General features: G+C 46.9%; 1 protein-coding gene across 2 annotated transcripts in view; it reads left to right on the top strand.

Annotated features, from left to right (window-relative positions):
* The window catches only part of PLXNA2 (plexin A2), a 297,126-nt gene that overhangs the window by 41,803 nt on the left and 237,650 nt on the right, over positions 1 to 17,673 (top strand). The window contains exon 3 of one of the 2 annotated variants that reach the window (XM_006887939.1): positions 1,422 to 1,604. In XM_006887939.1, coding sequence (XP_006888001.1) covers positions 1,422 to 1,604 — 183 coding nt within the window. Of the gene's footprint in view, positions 1 to 1,421; positions 1,612 to 17,673 lie in introns of both variants that reach the window. The other variant, XM_006887940.1, reaches the window with a different exon arrangement.

Raw genomic sequence — 17,673 nt, 5'->3', positions numbered from 1 at the left:
TAGAAAGGTGGGCATGTGTCAATCTGGATGAGGAAACTGAGGCTTTCGTAAATGAAGTTATTTTTCCAGAAAATGTGGATGGCATTTATACTTTGTTCAGTAGCACTATCTAAAGCGTTATTATGAAAACGTTTTTTAGTCTCCCCCCAGCATATATACATACATATCAGTTGCCATTGAGTCAATTCTGCTTTGACTCATAGTGCCTCAGGTACATCAATGACTGAGTTCAAGGAAGTAGATCTCCAGGGGTTTCTTTCAGTGTACCTCAGAGTGGACTCCAACCACCAACCTTTCGGTGGACAGTCACATACCTTAACCTTTTGCACCACCCAAGGTCTAGGTCCCCATCATTATTGTTGTTATATGTCATTGAGTCACCTGTGACCCATAACAACCCTATGGACAGCAGCTCTGAAGCCTGCCCTGTCCGGAGCCAGTCTCACTCATTCCAACACACCAACCCCCATCACCTGTGGGAAATAATTCTCAGTTCAACTTAGCTCATTGTCTTGTGATCAGAACTGACTCTGCTGACCCTCCATTGGGATTTTAGAGATTATAAAACACAAGGGAGAAAATTTCTCATCTTTCTCCTGTGTAGCTGCTGGTAGGTAGATTTAAACTTCCAGAGAGGAGTTGTTTCCCTAACCACTAGGGCACAGGGCCCTGCTCACAAGGCCACCAGAGCTATTTACTTAAATGGTTTAAACTTTCTTGGGCCTAAAGGGAGACCTTACAGGCTAAGAAACCCTCTGTAGGCTGATAGAAATCTTCTGTGATGTGGCCTGTGGACTGAATATTCACAGAAGGAACCCTTATCTAAAATAGATGCCCTCAGAATTCCTTGGTCTACAGGAACATTAAGATAACAAGAAGACAGGTTTCAACAATCAGGCTTACACATTGCCCCAGGTTCTTGTGCCAAAAATATGAATAGTGATGCTAGGTGAGTGGGAAAGATGCCCACTGCTTTATCTAGTTTCATGGGAACAACAATTTAAAAAAAAAAATCACCACAAAAACCAAACCTTCTGACATAGGCCAATTTCAACTCCTGTCAACCTTCCACCAGATTCCTGAGTCTATAAATCTTTATAGGAGGAAACTGGTGCCTACCTTTCTCCTGTGGAACACCTGTAGTTTTGAACCACTGACCTTTCAGTTAGTAGCACAGCACATAACACGCTAAGCCACCCGGATCCTTTCACAGGAGCCAATCTGGAGCCAATTTGTGACTGACTCAGTTGATGAGAAATCTTTGTTTCCAGCATGTAATAGGGCTCTGAGCCCCTTATCTGGGTATTCTGGTACCTAGGTTGGTTGGTTGGTTGGTTGGTTGGGGTGAGTATAGGGTGACATAGGGTGACTTAGCCACGCCTTCACTGCCACTTACCTCAATTCATTCCCCTTTTCTCTAGCCCGTCCCCATTGATGACAGCTTCTGTGGACTGGACATCAACCAGCCACTCGGAGGCTCGACCCCAGTGGATGGACTGACCCTGTACACCACCAGCCGGGACCGCATGACCTCCGTGGCCTCCTATGTGTACAATGGCTACAGTGTGGTTTTCGTGGGGACCAAGAGCGGCAAGCTGAAGAAGGTAAGAGGTTGTGAGCTCTGATTCATGGAGCTGGTCAGTTCCTCAGCCGAGCGTTGCTTGCGAAAGGTCACTGTCGGAAGAGGTTTGAGTAGAGCGAATGCTTTTTTAATTTTTCTTGAAGAGTGTGTCATTAAAAAAGGAATTGATAAGAGGGGTAGGAAGAGGTCAATTTGTGGATGGAATTCTGGTTGCTTCTGTCTGTCATCAGCCAATGTGTATCTGGAGACTATGAACATGCTTCAGTATTGCCAAAGTTCAGGGAATTAAGGAGGTAGGGGAAAACCTCTCATTCTTAATCCCAAATCAAATAGAACTTATTTTTTTATTAGTCATTTATCTATGTTATGAATCACCTACATGGAAACTAAAAACTCTCTTCAGAAATCTTTGTGGAGTCCAGAAAAGCCGGTTGAGCAAATGATGGACCCCAGTTCTAAGAGCCTGGGGCATGTGGTGGTGTGATGAGTTGATCTCCCGTCTTCTTCAGTCCTGAAATCGCAGCTCCTTCGCATCTCCCCACCCCCAGGCCTGAGCTACCAGGAGGAAGTCGGCACGCCCAGCCCAGCCTGGGCAGCTCTGCCAGCTGGAGGGAGCTGGCTGTCTGGGGCTGACAGCACGGGGGGCCTCTTGGGCGGCAGGCTGAAGCCAACAGCTTGTACCTGCTTGTCTAGTGTTTAGGGTGTGGAGAAGGAGCACAGTCTGGTTCATTATGTGGGATTACAGCAGCCACATTCTTTCCGGTCCCAGTTAATCCCCTTTTCCCAAGCTTACCCTCCTGCCACCTTTCCCCAGTCCTGCCACCTGTGGATCAAGGCGCATCAAGACCTCACTGCACCTCAGCTTTGATGTCAACATCACCCCTATGGCTCTTTCCTTTTAATCCATTTAGAGCCCTGCTAGGGAAGTTGTTTAGGAAGACATGGAAGGAGGGTGGAAGGGAGGCCCCCTGAGCAAGAATTTCCATGTTCTGCTTGTTCTGAGTTCCTGCCAGAGGAGGTGAGAAAAACTGGTCCAGGTTTATGTGCAGATGCTGAACCTCCCAGATCTCTTCTGGGTCTCCTGGCACCAGAATCCTTTAACTCTTCCCTGCCTCAATGAGAGGCCCCTTTCTTATGTCCTAGACCCCATCTGGCACTGTGAACTCTAGACTGACTTTAGGCAGATGGAAAAGAAGCTAAGTATGATCTGAAAGGTGAATTTACCAAACTGGAGAGGAAACGAGGTTCTATTACAGTGGATATGAAAGTAGCGTTTTGCCCTGAGATGGGGTTCATCTTGATCTTTGGGACTGGCACTTCTCTGCTTAGCTGGGGTCCTCATACATGGTTGTGGAGATTGTGCCTGGCGAAAGGGTTATGAGCCAAGGAGTCTTAACTCCCCCTCCACCAAAATAGCCCATTGCCATTGAGTTGATTTAAAGTCATGGTGAGCCTGCAGGACAGAGTCAATACAACTGCTCCATCAAGTTTCCAAGGCTGCCAGTCCCTAAGGAAGCTGACTGCTCCTACAGAGGGGCCAGTGGGTTCACACCACAGATCTTGTGGTTAGCAGCCAAATGCTTTAACTCCTCTGTCACAGGAGCTCCTGTGTTTGTTGTGGACCATCGGGTCGGAACTGACCCATAGCTGACCCTCCAGCAGGTTTTCAGAGGCAGTTAATCACACAGGAGGAGACTGCCCATCTTTCTCAAATGGAGGAGCTGGTGGATTCAAAACTAGAAGGCCTTTGGGATTGCAGCGTGGCTTGTTACCACTAGAGCACCAGAGTGTAAATCCAGCATTGGTCCTTTGTCAGACCGTGTGCCCTGAAGCACAAACATCCACCCAGAGAGGCTCCACTTACCGGTTCACCTGCCCGTAGTGACCACCTTCTCCTGAGCTTCACAGAAACTCTCTACGGGCCAGCGGCGGCCACAGCTAGGCCAGTGCTCAGGCCCTGCTCCATCTCCTTCTATCCTGTCCAGTCATCGTTCTGGATCATTTGCATGGCATTCTGTTTGTTTCTTTTATTCTCTTAGAAGTTCTATTCAAGGTAGGAGTATCCATTCATGTTTATCCTCTTCTCCTCCCTCTCCCACAAGTGCCCTCACATGGGATAGGACTCATAATTGTTTTGAAAAGTACAATGATTCTCTAAGGAACCTTAAGGAGTATCTACCTCTGGTTCCCTCAGTACTCTGCAGGGAAGCTGAGACTCATAGGAGAGAAATGACTTGCCCACGCACAGAGAAGTAGGAGTTGCTTCTTGCCCTAACACTCAATCTGGCACTTGCTTTTACCTAAAGCAAAGTCTGTGGATATGGGAGATGGCCTCTGAGAATATCCTTCAAGTTCTGGCTTGCTACAGAGTTCAGTCAAAGGCTAGTGCCTCCACTCTCTTCAGTCCTGTGCAGGAGTGAAGGAATGAATGTTTGCTGAATGGATGAATGAGGAATGAATGTCACACTCAAGGAGGCCCTTGTGCTGTCCTTACCACATCTCTGCATATCTTGTGCAATGCACACGGGGAGCTGCTTTCCAAGTCCTCTTTCCAAGCCACCCACCTGAGGTTGCCAAGTTCTCCTGGCCCTGCCGGAACCCTAGCAGACAAGTCACTCTGAAGGCAAGTCAGCAGGTTCAAGGGGAAGGCTAGAGGCCTGGCTACCTGTGGCCTGTTGCAACCTGCAAATTGGCTGCTCCTCTTTACTCCTTATTGGCCTTTCTTTGGTTTTTGTGTGATCTCATAATACTCTCCTTCTCCCTCTGCACAACTCGCCTTCCTTTCCACCCACACTCCTCTGGGGCACCTTGTGCTAAAACCCAGGCTTTTGCTGGTTTCTCCTTTAGCTCCTGCCTATCCCCACCCCTCTCTGGAGAAAGGCCCATGAGGAATTTGTGGAATGTCCCCAGGAAACCCTACCATGGTCCAGGCTCCATAGCTCTTTCAACACAGGAAGGAAAATAAAAGGGGAAAAAATAGCCAAGAGTTTGGAGAGGGAGGGAAGCAGGGTGCGTCAGAACTACTTATTTCTCCTCTGACAGGCAAGGTGAGTGCCAGAGTAGTCTGTCTTCATCTACTGCAGCCCATGGGAACAGGATGTTCCTCTGTGGGGAAACTTAGAGGAAGTAGCCACTCACTGGAAGTGAATGACCACAGGGGCTGCTGTGTGCTGTGTCACATACTCACTCACACGTTGCTCACTGCCACCACACCATAGACCGGACCGCAGTCCTCAGAGACACAAGTAAACAAGAGGAATAGGTTGAATAATAAGTCTCAAAACCGAAATGTGTAACTCTTGTGTGGGTTTCACGGATGAGTGCATTCCACGTGCTGAGAAGACAGGCAGAAATTCACCATAAAGGTGGAACAGTGCAGGTGAAGCCAGCAGCTATGGTGTGATCCATCTAGAAGGCTTTGCTGAGGAGGAAGGCTACTGGAGTCCACCTAAAGGCTGATGAGCCAGATCGAGGAAGAGAGAATGGCAGGCTAGACCTTGGCTCACATGTTAGAGAAGGTTCAAAGGCCAACATGGCTGGCCTGGAGTGCACAGAGGGAGCTTGGAGAGGCAGTTCTTGGGGACCTGAGAAACTTGCACAGTAGCAACTTGAGTGAAAAGAGATTTGAACTGACCACCATGTCAGCATAGGTCAATTACATGAGAGTGCAGTAGCTGACTTAATGCATCCCCAGTCTTCGCCATGTTAATTGAACAGTTCCCAAGTCCTGAGGAACAACAGTGGCTCCAAGTTTCACTAGGACTAACATCATTAGAGGTCCTTAAGCAAGCTAGAATGTGCTCCACATGCCAACCCAGCACTAGCTGAAAGGATATGAGAGGCATGCTAGACAAATATGTTTTAAAAAGATCTTAACCAAGGAAAAAGAACAGAGATGGAGACAAGACAGCGCTCCCTCAGATGATATAATTTACTGAACAATTATTATATGCTGGCGCTATCCTAAGAGCGTTAGACCTGTTAACGCGTGTAATCTTTATATAATTTTGTGAAGTAGGTACTATTATCATCTCCATTTTACAGATGAGGAAGTGAAAGCCAAAAAAGATAAATAAACTTGTCTAAGACCACACAGCAAGTAAATGGGGAGCCAGGATTTGAAACTAGGTCATCTGGTTTCACAACCTATGTGATTAACCATTAGGCTGTGCAAGATGAATTAAACTTATGCTGCATGGCCCCGGAAGGCAGAATAGAGCCAAGTTTCAGTCAAGTCGATTTAGATTCCATACAAGGGGGAAGCTTCTTACAGCTAAACTATTCCATTAGGAGGGAGTCGACTTGAGAGGGGATGAGCTCCCAATCAGTGGAAGCATACAAGCAGAGATGAGACGACGATCAGTCAGGGATGCTGTGGAGGAGGAACTGATCCAGATGAACCTTTCAGTTATTCTAAAACCTCTTTGCATTCACTGTCAAGTTGGAGCAGACTCACAACTGACCATCCATTGGGTGTAAATTGCGTGGGAGGAAATTACCCATCTTTATTCCACAGAGCTCCTAGTGGATTCGAACTGCCTGCCTTTGGGTTGGAGGTGCAGTCCCTTCCTCACTAGGCCACCAGAGCTTCCTTCTTTACATAGGAGTGTGGGGAAAGGGAGGACACGCTGCAGCAGAGGAGAAGAAGGCCCAGGCACCCACATGTGGGCTTTGAAACCTGGCTGGATCTGAGCCCACTCTCAGTGTAGTGGAAAGCCCTTTGGGTTCAGGTAGGAGGTAGCTGGCCCAGACAGGGAAGAGACTAGCCAAGATAATGGGGGCTGGCAGACTTGGGGCAAGATGTCGGGTGGGAGAATCAAGGTAGTCTGGGTCTGGATGATGACATCTCTCCTGGCTATGAAGAGGCTGTGGGAGTCCAGATAAGGGATCCCGGCAGCTAACACCAAAGCACTTTGAGGAGAGGTGGCAGCAGGAACTAGAAACTCATTTAATAAGGCTCCCCAGGCTGAAAGGAGGAACAAGTACATTCAAGACTAGTAACAGAGCCTACGCCAAAAGGTGCTATGGTGAGAAGTTGCCTGAGACAGGAAAATGGGAGAGAGGAAACCGTTGTGGGTTTTAGAGTCAAGTTAAAAAAAAAAAGATTCCTTCCCTCCGTTTAGGGAGCTCTGGTGGCCTCATGGGTAAGGAGTTGTGTTATTAATCTATAGACAGGCAAGCAGTCTCCTCTTGTGTAAATCACAGCCTCTGAAAACCCGCTGGAGGGTCAGCTATGAGTTGGTTCCAACGCAATGACATTGAGCTGAGTTGTTCTCACCATTTACAGCCATTAAAACTCCTGCCTCTGCCCAGGTCCCACATTTGTGCAGGGTCTCCTCTAAGAGAATGAAGATAGTGTCTTGCCCGGCCACCAGTCACGGGGGCCTTACCCAGAGCAGGAAGTGGTCCCACTGGAGAGCTTGTACCACTGCCCAGTAACAAGGGAGCATGTCCTTCTTATTGCCATGTCCTTGGCCCTGCAAGGGCTAGGAATGGTAGCCTCCCTGGACCCCTCACAGCACTTAGAAATCGCTCTGAAAGCATCTGACACAGTCGGTTTTGTGGTTGTTGTTAGTGGCAGTCTGGATGGCCCTCAAGTCCTGACAACCCTGAGCACAGTGGAACTAAGTGCTGCCCATACGGGAACTACCCCTGTGGCGAGTCATAGCTCTGGCTCTTGTAATTTATAAAGTTTTCATTGACTGACATCCAAAAGTGGATGGCCAGGACTTTCCTCCTAGCTGCCTTATCCTGGAAGTTGTACTAACACCTATTCATTTTCATAGCAACATTCATGCCCCTGCTGACAGACAGGTGGTGGCTGCCCAGGAGGCATGCAGCCCATGAAGCAGCGGCTAACCTGTCTCTGTCTCTTGAGATTCACAGCTCCTTGAGGACAGGGACTCTCATTTTCATATTTATATTGCCTAAACCCTAGTGAGCTCTGGTGGCCTAGTGGTAAGAATCTGCACTGCAATCCCAAAGGAACACGGTTCAAATCCACCAGCTGCTCTGGTGGTAGAGGATGAGCAATCTCCTCCCTTGCGATTACTGCCTCTGAAAACCAGCTGTGAGTCAGTTCTGACTCAATGGTATACAACAACAACAACAAGAAGCCCCAGTACCGAATTACCGAGGAGTAATAATATCAGTTTGAGGATTAAAACGTGTCTGATTTAGTCTGTGATTTTCCAATCACTTGATATCCATCTGAGAGCTAGATAGTGAATAAGAATGACAGAAGAATTGATGCCTTTGAGTTGTGGCTTTGGAGCAGAGCACTGAGCATCCCATGGGCTACCAAAAGAACAAACAGATGTGTCTTGGAGAGGGTGCAGCCAGAGTGTTCTTTGGAGGCAAAGATGTTGAGGCTTCACCTCACATACTTCAGGACGGGGGCTATTCCTTGAAGACGGACATGATGCTCAGAAAGGCAGAGGGGTTTGCAAAGGACAAGTCCCTCGACCAGGTGGACTGACATGATGACTGCCTCAGTGGGCTCTAATGTGTCAGGAAGTGTGAGAATGGTACAGCCTAGGACAGTTCAGATCTGTTGTTCATAGGGTCACTATGGGTCATACTCAACTTGATGGCACCTAACAACAACAGCAACAACCCCCAGTACCATATCTATCATCCATCACACATTAAATGGCTATTAAATTTATTTCCAATCAATAGGGTGCATCCTTCATACCAGACACCCATCCACAGCCAGGTACCAGAACAACTCCTGTTGACATGGCTAGTTCACAGAAAGGTATGGTGTGTCGGGTAGGTCAAAAGGGAGCTGAAAGAACTGGGATGGCTGTGGAGATGAAAGTCAAGGAAACAGAACTGCTGATGGGTAAAGGGAAAGAGTTTAGCATTTGGAACGAGAGCAAGAGGGAAAAGGAGAAGAAGAGGGGTTCTCACAGACATTTTGATGAGATGGAAGGAGGGGCAGCCTTGACACTAGTTTGGAGAAATTCCCCAGAACAGCCAAGACAGCCATCTAGCTGCCTGTCAAGGCTCAGATGGCGCCTTACCTGAAGCAGGGAGGCATAAAAGTAAGCACAGGTAACCAATGCTCTCCCTGCCAACCTTCTGCTCACAGAACTCTTGGGACATTTTTCCAAATCCATACAGACTTGGCCCTTTCCAAGTTTGGAGCAGGGTCCTGACCTCCCTTGGCATGCCACTTTTCCCATTAGCTAAGGGCGGGTACAATGCCTGTGAAATTCTTGAGGGACATTCTCTTTCTGCTTCTCCCTAAGGGACATACCAACCCCAGGTCTCCACACAGGAAGCCCTGACGTCGGGCCCAGTCCCATTCTTCTCTTTGTGATCTCACAAATGTTTTGCTAAAACACGCCAGGAAAACCATGAATTTCTTGCAGTAGCGGCTTATGTGTTGGAAAGAATCCATGAGAAGTAGTGCAGCCCTGGGGTTATTGCTCAGTTATGTGGTAACACTATCTTTTTGTAACAATGTACTTTCCTTCCTCCTCAAATACTTCAATTAAACATCATGATCCCACTCTATAGAGCAGTCCCATTTTACAGATGCAACAAACTGAGCCACAGAGAGATGCTTATATCTATGGTCCACCATTGGTAATGTTGACCTTGGCATTTACACATCTTCCTAAAACACACAGAAGTTCCTAGCCTCTTATTTGGCTCCTTCGTTGGGGTGGAGTTGCTGTGGCAGACAGGAAGGCCAAATTGGATGAAAAGCCGAGAAACATGCCTTTCTGTCCGTGCCAAACCCACCAAACAATAGTCGCTCACCCCTCTGAGTGGAAATGATTCACTCGTCTCTCAGCATGACCCCTTGATTAAATAAACAGCCAAGTCTCCAGGTCTAATTCCAGGAGACCTAGTGAGTCCCCTGGGGCATGTGACCGCTGACCTCAGCCTCAGCCTCCTTGGCCATCATAGCGGTTCTGGATTGGGGTGTTAGGGGCAGACGCCCCTCTTGCCTCCCCTGAGCCTGCATCTAGGAGGTGGCATGATGACTCGGGAGCTCACCACCACATCCTAGTAATGAGTTTGGCGGCTTGCCCAGGCTCCCGCCGCCAAACTCGCTGTTTGTTTTGTTGTTTTATAGGCCTCTTGGGTCCCAAGAACTGGTCTTCTGAAAGCTGGGAAAGGCTGCATTTGGTTGGCACAGAGAAAGAGGCATATTTACACGATTGAAACCCCCCTCCCCAATGCATCTTCCTACTTGACCATAACAGGTGTAGAGAGGGGGTGTTGGTTTCTAGCCAAAGCCCAGCTGACCCTGGGGGAGAAGGCTGGATCTCCCACAATCAGCCTGAAAGGGGAGAAACTCAAAGCGCATTTATTCTTTGAATCATTTGTACAGCTTCTTTTCTTTTTTTTCCTAAATTGTGATTTGAGTTAAAATTTACAAAGCAAATTGGTTTTTTGCTGCATTTTGTTTCATAACATTAATTACAATACTCACAAGGTAATTGTACTTTCCCCACTTCTTTCCTATAATTCCCATTTCCATTAATCCATCTCTACTATGCCTTCCTGACTTTTAGGGTTTTCTCCTTCAACAAATGCTGCTCTTTTGACCTTATATGAGTGATTAGTCTCAGGAGAGATTTCTTCTCTGGTGTCACTGGTCACCTTACAGGACTGTTTATTATTGGGCTGAAAGTTGGGTCATGAGGTGAATTTTGTTACAGGTTCAAATTGTGGCCAAGTTGGACAATCCCTGACTGAGACATCTGACTGCATGTTCAGCAGGCTAGGTTTCAACCCAAGAGTGGGTCTCAGGTGGTTTTTGCAAAAAAAGATGAAGGGTGCTGAGTTTTGAGGATAAGTAAGGCTAGAGATTTAAGCTCGCAATGAGCTAAACAGGTCATGCAAAATCCCCTGAAGTATAAGATGTTATTGTTTCTACTTCCTTTAGCAAAATATAAACCATGTCACGCATACCATCTAGCTTTGCCTGCCTGTGGACACTGGCATGGACATACATCTCAGGGTGGGAAGGCACGTCCAGTGACTACCTGGTCCAGTCATTTGCCCTCAGATACAGACCTATTTGCATAATGAAGAGTATATGGATGGGTGAGTTCAACCCTGATTCCACCCGACTAGCTGTGTGACCTCTGAGCTTTTGTTTCGTTTCCTTCACTAAGATAGTACCTTGCCTCGAGAGAGTGTGCTGAACATTCAGTGAGATTATTCCTTATTTAATTGATCTTTTTCTTGAGCGCCTGCTATCAGCCGGGTGCAGGCTATATACAATAATAAATAAAACTCCCATACTGGAGATGATATCTTAATGTGGGGAGACAGACATTTCGTATGTTTCAGTCTCAAAAATGCAAACTCACTGCTGTAGAGTTGGTTCCAACTTGTAGCAACTCTCCGTTGGGTGTTTGAGGCCATAAATCGTAAGAGGAGGAGACACCCCATCTTTAGAGGGGACTGTCCATCACTTACTTAGCAGTGCAGCATGCTAAGGACTAAGCATCCCAAGTGTTAATGGAAAGAATAGTGAAATAATCCATGGAAAGCAGGAAATACAGAGTGTGTGTGGGCAAATATGCCTTTAGCTGCTCTTGTTACTTAATTTGTGAGCTCAGTGTTTGCATCTGTGAAGTGGAGTTGTAATAACTGCTTTACATGTTTGTTGTAAGAATTAGATAGAAAAAATATTTGAAGAGCATTTACCAAAGTGTTTATTATTACTAATAAAATTGTTTAGAGGTTTCCCAAACTCCACTTTTCCCCTGGCTCCCTGGGGCACTGAAGCTGTCAGATCAGCCTCCCCTTTGGTGACATGTTTGCAAGGTCAGATGGAGGAAGAGAATCCTGTCCCCTGCCCCCAGCCCTGACTCATGGGAAAAAATACTTAGAAGACCAGACCAGCTGAGCTGAACTAATGTAATCCTGCTGGATTTTGGCATGCAGCTGCATTAGTCACCAGTGAGAGCTTTCCGAGTCTCATATCACCAAACAATATGTACTGACCCCTCCCCAGGGTGGGCCAGGGGAAGTGTTGGTTCCGCTCTTGCAGAATTGACTCTATCAAGGCCGCTCTCTGCCCTTCAGATGCTCCCAAGCCAACTATAATATCCTGTTGCTTTGCTGCTCTGCTTTTAACTTTGTGAGCATGGGGACCCCAATCTCCTCATTTGCAAGACTGGACCTCTGATCCCATGTGCATTAGAGACCCAAGCCAGACCTACAGCCATCAAGTAACAGTAACTTTACAGGACAAAGGATGACTTCTCCATAGTGTTTGCAGTTATGCTATCAGTTGTTATGGGAGCACACTGCCTTATCTTTCTACCCAGGAGCCACTAGTGGATTCGAACTGCCTTAAGACAGCAAATGTATTAGCTGCAGTGCCATCAGAGTTCCTTACACATTAGAGAAGTTGTTGTTGTTGTTGTTGTTGTTAAGTGCCGTTGAGTCGTAGGCGACTCATAGTGACCCTATGAAGGAAAGTCCTCAACATTTGTGTGACTTTCATCCTCTCTCCAGGTTCATAAGGCTTCCAGAGGCAAGCTATTATGGAAGTGGATGCCACTCCTGCTTCCAGCATTAGAGAACGGGAGTATTAAATACAGGGCCTGGCGCAGAGCAAGTGTTTCACAAATGTGAGTCTTTACTACTATTACTTCTAGTAGTATGACTCTTACTCCATTGCTACTGCTACACTCTCCACCCAAGGAGCACAACTTCCTTTTGTTTCTATCATTTCATTGTGCCTGTAACATTTCCAGACAATCATGAAGGATTGTGATAACCTCTCATGCACGTGGTGATATTGAAGTTCAGAGATTTCATTATGGTGAATTAAGGGAAGATGTGATCCCAAACCACAAATACTTCAGAGTGACAAGTATTTCAGGGTGGAGATGGCCCAGCATATGACCTTGGTCCCTGTGCTGCCCAAGCCAAAAGCTTGCATCTATTGGACTTTCAGTTAGCATGAATAACCCTATCCAGGGAAACAGAAAACATAAATATACAAAGTGGTGAAGCAGGCCTAAGGATCCCCCATTTTTGAGTCTTGTCCTGACGTTCTACCATTCTCCTGGCAACAGTCTGCAAAAAGATACCTCAGCTCCAGGGTGTTCGGAGTTTAGGAGCTGGTATCCCTGGAACTGTCCCAATCAACCTTCACCCCATAAAACGATGCTGTAGTAGTATGTATTCTACTTTCAAGGCCCATGTCCCCAGCTGAGTGTCCTCAATTAACCTGGGAGGAGAGATAGCATTGGCAGGCTGAAGTAACTAATCAGGAATTTGCAGGCTTGACTTTCCAGAGTTGAGGGGTTGAGGGACTAAGGACATGTGAGAGCGCTGGACTGCAGAGGACTCAGGGAGAAAGGGTGATGGTTCCTCCCTCAGGCAGACTTTAAGAGGCTTTCTTAAAAGGTTAGCATAAGGGGGCTCTGGTGGCCTCATGGCAAGAAACTGCACTGTAATCCCGGAGGTATGCAGTTCAAATCCACCAGATTCTCTATAGGAGAAGGAGGGGCAATCTCCTCATCTCTTCTTATACCAGTCAGATCTGATTGGATTGTGCACACAAAATAATAGAATTTTTAAAAAAAGTTCGGCATAGATGATATAGCCAAAGGGTCGGAAACCGGTCCAGCCTGCTCACTTTGGGCGGATGAGGTATTAGGATCTATTTTATGGTTAAGAAAGCAGAGGCCTAGAAAGCTTAATGTTTTGCTCTTAAGTCAGCTAGACTGGAGGCTTAGTTTTAGACTTCAATTTGTAGAGCCTGTCTGTCCATTGTACATAGTAACATTCCCTCTGTAGCCTCTCTCCTTAGCATGCCGAACCTGGAACTGGGCTGAGGATCGTGGCGCTCATCCCGGGCAATAATCCAGGCAAGCTTCCCCTCCCAGACCAGACCACACACTCTTCCTTTGTGATGAGCAGCATCTTACTGGGCAGGACTTTGGGGATCTTACTGGAGCCGGTCACGCAGGGAGGCCAGCTCAACCATAGCACGCCTCTTTGGAACTAAGAAGTTGCCACCTATTAGAACGACACTGAACTGAGAATCCCAAGTGTCGAAGTTAGTCCTCTGAGCATGCCAATTATTTTATACTTTTCATCTCCTGTCAGCCCTTAAAGGAGGATGGGTGGTAGTGTATCAGGCTGCTAAAAGAAAGGTCAGCTGTTTGAATCCACCAGCTGCTCATGGGAGAAAGAAGAGCAGTCTCCTCCCATAAAGATTTACAGCTTCAAAAACCTGATAGAGGATTGTTATGCATCTGAACTGACTCTGAATGAAGTGTTTGGATGATTTTTTTTTGTTTGTTTATTTTATAGTCACTTATGGAGCTCAGTTGACATAGACTTTTAGGTCTCAGGCTGCTAATTGAAAGGTCAGTGGTTTGAATCCACCAACTGCTCAACAGGAGGAAGACGGGCAAGGTTTTCCCCCCTGCCCACGAAGATTTACAGCCTCAAAAACCCAAAGAAGAGTTAACTATGAGTCAGAATTGACAGGACAGTGGGCTTGATGTATGTGCCTTTAAAAAGCCCTGATGATTTTCTGATTAAAGTGTTCTGCTGGTGACCAAAAGGTGGGAAGTTCAAAGGTACCAGCAACTCTTGAGGGAACAAGCTGTGTCTGTCTAGTTTCATGATTTACAACCTTAGAGGGCATTCTGCTCTGTCCTGCAGGGCACAATGAGCCAGAATGGCGATGAGTTTAAATGGGTTTAAGTCCTCCCAGTGTGAAAAGCTCTAAGCTTTGTATATTTCAAATTCTTCTTTCCAATTAAACCTCACAATGCCATTTTAAACTAGGAATTAATATGATGTCCATGTTACATATGGCCAACCTGAAGCACAACAAAAATAACTTGCTGGGATTTGAAGCCAGATCTGTCGGACTCGAGGCCTGCCCTTTTACCCCTTGACTTTTAGTACTCCGATGACCGTCTTGACTGTCCTGTTTGCCCATCTGTAGCCCACCACCTGCCTACAGAGCGCCACAAGGAGGTGCAGGAAAGGAGTGGGAGGGCTCGCTCTTTGCTCTCTTTAGAGCGAAGATGCCCTGGAAACCCGGACATGGCAGCTGTCACCTCGGCACACGCGGCCTGTGTCGGCTGCCCCAGGCCCCCACCTCTCACTCCCCACCCTGCTGAGCCCAGGCCACAATGGACGGGGTGGCAGCCCTTTGCGCCACACACAGCTCCCAGCTGACTCCCCTTTCTCCAGGCTTCATTGTTTGCCATGAGCTTTCTGAAGCAGAGACAAAGGAGCATCGCTGACAAGGCCAGGCGCTACTGTGTAGAGCGTGGTGCCCATCACCCGTGCATCCCTGGAGCCCCCGGGGCTCCTCTTCAAAGACACTGCCTGCCATCTTTTGTGTGCCACTCATACCCATTCAGAGTTGGCCGGCAAAGGTTTCGAGGGAGGCAGAGAACTCTGAGAAATGGAGTTATTTTGATCTGGCAAAATTGGAAGAGACATTAATGCAATAGTTAACCGCAGACCACGACTGGCGTGGGGGGAAGGGGGATGGGTTCGAATGCTTGTTCTCTGTTTATGGGGCTTATGCAATTCCATCAATATTGATGCCTGATGCCTTTGATTCTGACACTAATCATTGCTATGAATTAAATTTGCAGCCATATAATTAGGATTGCTATTAATAGGGCCCTGAGCTAAGCACTACGATGCGGCTTGTCTTTTTCTTGATAGAAAATGGCATCCTTGGAACTCAGCTAATGGGGCGCACCTGGGATTTGCCAAGAATGATGTGAAAATTATACATTCTATATTTGTATTGGGCCTTTCCTGAAATACCAGTGAGCATAGGTGAGGCGGGAGGGGAGGTTCTTTCCTGCCCAGTGCTGTGGGCAGCAATTACGTCTCCCCCCTGCTCTCTAACGTCTTTAGGAGAGGACATTCCACAGGCAGGAGTGGTGTGACTCATACACATGCTTCAGACACCACGCAGTCAGGAAGTTCTTCCTTCGGTCTAATCCTAACCAGCGGCCATTGGCTCAGCTCCAACTCGTGGCGACCCCGTGCGTGCCAGAGGGGGACACTGCTCCATTTTCAGTGGTGGTTTTATCAGAAGTAAATTTCTAGGCTTTTCTTTGGAAGTTCCTGTGGTTGAACTTGAACCTCTGGCCTTTTGGTTAGCAGCCAAGTGCTTCAACCATTTGCATCACCCGGGGATTCCGAGTTTAATTGTTGTTGTTATGTGCTGTAGACTCAACTGTGACTATAAGGACCCTATTAACAATAGAACTGTGCTCTATCCTGAGCTAATCTCACTGTCCCTGACACACCTACTCAGTTACTCCATCTTATCCAGGGTCTTCCTCTCGTGTGCTGTCCCTCCACCCTTCCAAGCATGACGTTCTTCTCCAACGACCAGTTCCTCCTGACAACATGCCCAGAGTATGTGAGATGGAGCTTCAAAGTCCTGGCCTTCAAGGAATAACATGGTTTCACACTTTCCAGGACAGACCTCTTTGTTCTCTTTGTAGTCCATGAGTACTAGTATTAGTGGAGTATTGCTTATGGCCTAGTGGTAAGAAGAAGCAGTGCTGCAATCCCAAAGGTACATGGTTCAAATCCACCAGCTGCTGCTTCGTGGAAGAAGGGTGAGCAATCTCCTGTGTGATTTGCTGTCTGTGAAAACCATCTGGAGGCTCAACCATGTGTTGATTCTGACTTGACAACAAACAACAACAGCAGTATTAGTGTCTAGGCTAGGAGACTAGATAGTATAGCAACTTCCTTTTCAGGTTTCAGGGAGCCTTTCTGTTCCTGCCACATGCACCCAATAACAGAGGACTAAAAGATAGAGCTCTGTTTCCCTGCTTCTTCATGGTATTGGAAGAATGCCTCTTTATCCTCTACCCATTCTCAAGGACATGTTGGGCCACAAACCAAATATTTAGTGTTTCAAATCCTTCAGCTGCTCCAAAAAGATGAGGTAATCTGTGAAGATCTGCAGCCTTAAATACTCGTTCGAGGGTCACTGTTAGTCATAATCATTTCTGTGCCAGTAGATACATCATGAGTCAAATAAGAGAAGAGAAATGCTTTGTTATGTCCTAGGTGTAATTGACAGGTCCTGAGCCAGATGTCTGTGAGAGGTCTGGATGAGGCAGATCCCCTGCCCACAGGGCTCCCCAGTCACTGGGGACCCACTAATATCACACAGATAAGAGGCCATTGCTGCACAGGGTGAGAAATGATGAGCCCTCTTTCTTGTTGAGATTCATTTTTCAGGTAAAAGTGCAGCTTATTTGAGCTGGGACGACCAGTGCCCCAGCCTCGGCAGAATCTTTCATTCTGATCATCTCTCAGTTCAGTTTTGATTCACCCATGTAGTCACATGTCATCATGCACAACATTTGCCCGCCCAGCTTCAACAATGGCACGTGTGGTGACCTCCCCCTTCCCACCTGAGATCATGCTGGACACCAGCTAGAAAAGAGGATGCTCTTTTAACCTTCAGCCTGAAGAGAATTTTTCTCTAAACCATCTCATATTGATTTCCTTTTCCTTCCATATTTTTAGTCATTCAGAGAAGACACTGGCCGAAAGGGTTGGATGAACGCAAGTTTAAGTCCCCTCTCTACTATTAGCTAAGCGTGTGACCTTGGTTAAGTAATTGAAACTCTCTGAAACTCAAAGTTCTCCTTAAAATTGAAATTATATGAACCAGCTAGCTCATTAGGATAATCTCTCTCATTTTCTCATTGCCATAAAATTGGAACCAACTCAAGCTGACCCTCCAGTGGGTTTTCAAAGCCTGTAAATCACAAGGGAGGAGTGTGTTCATCTTTCTCCAGAGAAGCAGCTGAATCCAAGCCACCTGACTTTGGGTTGGTAGCACAACTCCTTACCCACTATGCCACCAGACTCCATTAGGCTTGTTGTTGTTGTCATTGAATCTGAACAGACCCATAGCTGACTCTCCAGTGCGTTTTTCAGAGGCAGTTAATCACGCAGGAGGAAATTGTCCAACCTTCTCCCTCAGAGGAGCTGGTGGATTCAAACCGTGTACCTTTGGGATTGGAGCACAGCTTCTTGCCACTAGACCATCAGCGCTTCTGTTAGGATTATAGTGAGATTAAATA

The sequence above is a fragment of the Elephantulus edwardii genome, unplaced genomic scaffold, assembly GCF_000299155.1.
Source record: "Elephantulus edwardii isolate Elephantulus edwardi_28Jun2011 unplaced genomic scaffold, EleEdw1.0 scaffold00063, whole genome shotgun sequence".
Taxonomy (NCBI): Eukaryota; Metazoa; Chordata; class Mammalia; order Macroscelidea; family Macroscelididae; genus Elephantulus; species Elephantulus edwardii.
Note: the sequence above shows the minus strand (reverse complement) of the source record. Positions and strands in the feature narration are given on the sequence as shown.